The sequence below is a fragment of the Chiloscyllium plagiosum genome, chromosome 20 (assembly GCF_004010195.1).
Source record: "Chiloscyllium plagiosum isolate BGI_BamShark_2017 chromosome 20, ASM401019v2, whole genome shotgun sequence".
NCBI lineage: Eukaryota > Metazoa > Chordata > Chondrichthyes > Orectolobiformes > Hemiscylliidae > Chiloscyllium > Chiloscyllium plagiosum.
Window position 1 is genome coordinate 21,713,917 of NC_057729.1, and position 5,724 is coordinate 21,719,640.

The 5,724-nt window shown below is 37.8% G+C and overlaps 1 protein-coding gene across 2 annotated transcripts in view; it reads right to left on the reverse strand.

The window, feature by feature from the left end:
* slc9a8 (solute carrier family 9 member 8) overlaps positions 1–5,724 on the reverse strand; it is a 72,671-nt gene that overhangs the window by 39,292 nt on the left and 27,655 nt on the right. For both annotated transcript variants that reach the window (XM_043710281.1, XM_043710280.1), the window contains exon 10: positions 4,599–4,704. In XM_043710281.1, coding sequence (XP_043566216.1) covers positions 4,599–4,704 — 106 coding nt within the window. The remainder of the gene's footprint in view (positions 1–4,598; positions 4,705–5,724) is intronic.

Below are 5,724 nucleotides of genomic sequence, written 5' to 3' on the forward strand. Positions count from 1 at the left end.
TAGGGTTGACCGTGAGAACCTTTTTCCACGTATGGAGTCAGCTATTACGAGGGGGCATAGCTTTAAATTAAGGGGTGGTAGGTATAGGACAGATGTTAGGGGTAGATTCTTTACTCAGCGAATTGTGAGTTCATGGAATGCCCTGCCAGTAGCGGTGGTGGACGCTCCCTCTTTATGGGCATTTAAGCGGGCATTGGATGGGCATATGGAGGATAGTGGGCTACTGTAGGTTAGGTGGGCTTGGATCGGCGCAACATCGAGGGCCAAAGGGCCTGTTCTGCGCTGTATTCTTCTATGTTCTATGACCTTGTTCCACCCCTTTTCACCTCTTATTTCAAATTCTTATTCTCGACCACTCACCAACTGGCATAAAAGGTTTCTGTGATATCTTTATTATGTTCTTACTTCACTTTCTACAATAGAATTTCTCAACCCTGGTTATTTCAAACTCCATCTCAATTATTTTCCTCAAGTTCACTACTTTTTACTTTCCATAATCTCATTTTCCATTTGGATTTCTGAATCCACTTTCATAGCTATTTAGAGTTCCACCTGATGTTAACTAACCTACAGTGCATCAACCACACAGAAGGCAGTCTAGGAACTCTTCCTGGTATCACCCTCCTTCTCACCTCTTTGGTCCACACAATCCTATTAGTTTTTATGCCCATTTCTGGAAAACACATTCTAAATACATTTTCAAACTTTGCAGCTCAGATTGAGGTATTGGATGTAAGTTTGCTCGCTGAGTTGGAAGGTTCATTTTCAGACATTTCATCACCATACTCTATCATCATCAGCGGTGCTTCATCCGAGGCTCACTGATGTTACCTAGTATGGTGATGAAACGTCTGAAAATGAACCTTCCAGTTCAGCAAGCAAACTTACATCCACGTTTTCAAACTCAACTATCCAGCCTTTGGTTCTTGCTCTCATCTGCCAAAACTACATAATATTCCAGTAACACTTCCTTTTGCAATCGCAAATTTGCCCCTATCTAAATGTCTGTTGTCCATGCTCTAACTCACACCAAGTTCCATTCATTCATCTTGTTTGTTCTTGCTGATCTAAGTAAAACTTTGTTAATTTTCTAATACTGAAAGTTCCACTTTGCTTTATTTTAGTATTTTAGGATTTTACCATAGCCAGTTCTTTTTTAAAAACACATTCAGATTAAATTTCTGCCTGCTGAGGGAGATCATTAAACAGCAGGTTTCAAAAACAACAACACAAATTACCAGCCCTGTAAGGAGAATGTACTGATTAAGGCTTATGTCAGTTCTAAAGGAATCAGCAAACAATTTGAACTCAACAGGACTTCAGTATGATGACAATTGTTAAACAAGAACATTTTTTTGCATCAGACTTAATCTTACTAACACATTGATCTATCAACCATATCTTTGGTATAAGGACACAAATATTTCATGAAGGCATCTTATCTTGTACTCAATCTGCATGAATGGTTTGGGCTGTTTATGTAAATCAGTAGGATGTTGCATTTCAATCTGCATCTCCGAGGCCTAAGTGAACAGAGATGCACTTGTCTCTAGTTCACGAGATGAGTTGACACCAGATAAGCCCAACCTTAGACAATGAGGAGTTAAATCAGACCATTCTCTGATAAGGAATCAGAGACAGAGACAGTCAGAATTAATGATAAAAGTTAGGGGCTTCTTTTGACAGTTCTATCAATGCTTAAGTCAGCTCAGAGACAGAAGATGACATACTTCACATGTACCATTTGCACTCAAGGAAACCTAGGCCTGTGGAGAATAAGAAACTTCCATGATGTTTTCATTACTAATTGTTAAGTCTATCTAAAATCTTACTTAAGAAACCTTTGCTTAGTTCACAAATACTGCCTGCTCATTCCTCATCAGGTCAGGCACAACTGGGATCGCATTAAGAATTTGGGACTTTAAGATTGTAAATAAGTGTTTTATGCCTTAAAATCCCTCAAATTCTAACACCACATTGAGTGTCAATGAAACAATGCCTCAATTATTAATATTTTCATCTCCTGTTTTAAATATGTGTACACCCGTCCTATTATTGCATTCTCAGTCATACAGCACAGAAATGGACCCTTCAGTCCAACTAATCCATGCCAAACATAATCCCAAACTAAACAAGTCCCACCTGCCAGTTCCTGGCCGATATCCCTCCCTCCAAACCTTTCCTATTCAGATACTTATCCACATGTCTTTTAAACATTGTAATTGTACCCACATCCATGACTTCCTCAGGAAGTTCATTGTTTGCCCCCATGTCCTTTCTTTAAACCTCTCCTCTCTCACCTTAAAAATATCGCTCGTCTTGAAATTCCCCCATCCTAGGGGGAGGACAAGTACCATTAACCTTATATATACCCGTCTTTTTGTATCAACTTCTATAGAGACACCTCTCAATCTAAGCTCCAGTGAAAAAAGCCCCAGCCTATTCAGCCTCTCTTGATAATTCAAACCTTCCACACCTAGCATCACCCTGACAAATCTCTTCTGAACCCTCTCCAACATATTAATATCCAGCCCATAACTGGGTGACCCTAAGCGGACACGTTTATCCGAAGGACACAGGCAGGGAGTATTTCGTTTGGTTAATCGAATACCATATAACATAATTTAGCCAAGCATCGGGACCTTGTGATCTTGCCGGATAATCAAGGTTCCTCTGTATTCCAGAAAAGGCCTACCCACTCTTCTGTATAACCGCAACATGACTTCTCAGCAGTAATACTTCAAAGACTGAGCATTGAAGACAAGCATGCCAAATGACGTTTTAACCGCCCTGTATGTATGTGACGCAAACTGCAAAGAATTATGTATCTGAACCCCTCGGTCCCTCTGTTCTCCAACACTACCCAAGGCCCTACCAATAATTGTATAAGCCCTACCCTTGTTTGCTGTACCAAAATGCAATAACTCGCACTTACCCAGATTGAACTCCATCTGCCATTTTTCAGCCCACTGACCCATTTGATCAAGACCCCTTTGTAATCTTAGAAAACATTCTTTACTGTCTCCTATGCCACCAATTTTGGTTTCATCAGCAATCTTACTAACTATGCCTTCTATATTCTCATCCAAATCATTTATATAAATGACAAAAGAGGACTAGAACTGATCCCTGTGGAACACCGCTGGTGAAGGCCCACAGTGTGAATAGCACCCTCCTACCACCTCTCTTTGTCTCCTATCATTAAGCCAATTGTGTATCCAATTCAGCCTGAATCCCATGTGACCTAACTTTACTAATTAATGCACCATGTGGAACCTTCTCTCAGGCTTTACTAAAATTCAAGTAAACAATGTCTACTGCTCTGCCTCAATCTTTTTGGTAACTTTCTCAAAAAACTCAAAGTTTGAGAGATATGGTTTTCCTCGTACAAAAGCCGTGCAAACCATCCCTAATCAATTTTTGCCTCTCTAAACAGCCATAAACTCTATATTTTAAAATCACTTCCAACAATTTACCCACAGCCAAAGTCAGACTCTCAGTCTACAGTTCTCTGGTTTCTCCTTACAACCTTTCTTAAAGAAAGGTACAACATTAGCTACTCTCCAGTCATCAGGTAACTCACCCACAGTTGTAGATCATGCAAGAGCTCTCACAATTCCCTCCGTTACTTCCTTCAACATTCTGGGAACTTGTTCAATTTTAACTGCTTTATCACTGCGGGCTATATTTCAACAGCCAAGGCTCTGAAGTGCTGGAATTTCCTCCATAAATTTCTCCCACCCTCCCTCTCTCTTCTCTTGAAGACGCTCCTTAAACCTTTCCCCAATGGAATACATTTTTGGCTATCTGCCCTATGAGCACATGATTTGTTGTCAAAGTTTGCTTAAAATACTCCTATGAAGTTTCTTGGGATGTTTTATTACATTAAAGGCACAGTATAAATACAAGTTATTACAGGTTTTTCTTTATGAAACAAAGTGTACCTTTAAACTTTAACCAATGTTTTAAATGGCATCACAAAGCAATGAACGTTTTAGAACATGACAGATTTGATGAACATATTTACCCCAGCATATTTGCATTTTAGTTTATCACAGTACTGGTTAAGATAATGTACAGAAGGTTGCTATTGTAAATTTTTTGTCACGGTAACAACTCTGGTTTTAAGTTACCAAAAACAAGTCACTTTTAAAAGGAAAGCATAATAATAACAGAAAGGAGTCACAGGATTGTAATAGTAAGAGCTATAAAAGGAGGTTGCATATAAAGCAGTTTACAGATTTAATCTGCATGTTGAATAGGGAAATTGACGCATTGAACAGGAAACAGAAGCGGTGAATGTTTACCAAAACATAGGTCTTCATAGATCACTAAAAATATTTTGGCCCCTCAAAATTCAGTTAAGCTTAACTTTTCTTAATATAAAATGATATATCACTTTAAAATTGCAATAATGTACACAACTATAGATATGATCAAAGTGTTATTCATAAAATATGGGTTATAAAGTGAAATGCTATTAAGAAAATTTAATCTTGCTTGGTAGTTTTCTCCTCAAAAAAACCTTCTATGCTCCCATAATCAAGCAAAGATCAAGGAATCAGTCTCCATACAAATTTAATAAAACAGGCACTTACCAGACAACTTTATACCTTCTGCAAGCCCATAAGGAAGATAGGCAAAGATTATCATCATTCCAAACTCAAGTGACGGTGTCTTTCTGAGGTCTATGTGCTTTAATAGGTGAATACTTAAATATTAAGGAAAAATAAATATTCATTTATTCACGCACACGAGTATAAGCAAAATTTCACACTGAAAATATTTACTTTCATATTTTGCTATGTGGAATCCAAACGGTCTATGATTTTTTTTTTTTACAAACAAAGTTGAGCTCAAATCTATTACTTTTTTTTAACATCTTATTCTGAAGCTATATTGTATATAGACAGCCTAAATAGGCAACATTCACATGATGAACATAACTATCATAGATATTATACAGATAATAAGACCCTGAACTTCTGTGATGATAGTTTGAATGCTTAAGTTTAAAACTCCTCTTCCATATTTGATGTACTTAATTTAAATGGGTTAATCCCTCTTCTAAAATAACTGTGTGGATAATCAATCAAATATTTTAATAATTCTAAACAGTATCTTATGATGATAATTTCAGTGTAACATTCCATACTATTTTACAATATTGGCATCTGGTGTGGGAGGGACAATGTGCAATATAAACCATAAAGCTTTTGGTGCTATACCATAGCAAATAAATAATATTTGAGGTTTAACCAGTCTTCTAGTGTCAGGCCAAAAGGATATGACAATGTTTTGAGATTCTAAAGAAATAAGAACAGATTTCTTCAGGTGGGTTGTTTGGAGTGCTCAATATACATAGTCATTTCTCTTATCAAGAGATTATTTGACAGTTTAGGAAAAGATGAGGTACAATGAGACCTGGGTATGATAGTGGAACAGTTGCTGAAGGCTGGCACGCAGGTGCAGCAGATGGTGATGGCAGGCTGGACTTCAAAGCAAGAGGATTTCAATATAGGAGTGAGTATGTCTTGCTGCAGTTATACATGGCCTTGATGAGGTCATACCTTGAGTATTTTGTGTAGTTTTGGTCTCCTAGTTGGAGAAAGGATATTCTTGCTACTGAGGGAGTCCAGCGAAGGTTAATCAGACTGAATTCTAGGATAACAGGACTGATATACGAGGAAAGACGGAATTGACTGAGCTTGTATTCGCTGGAAT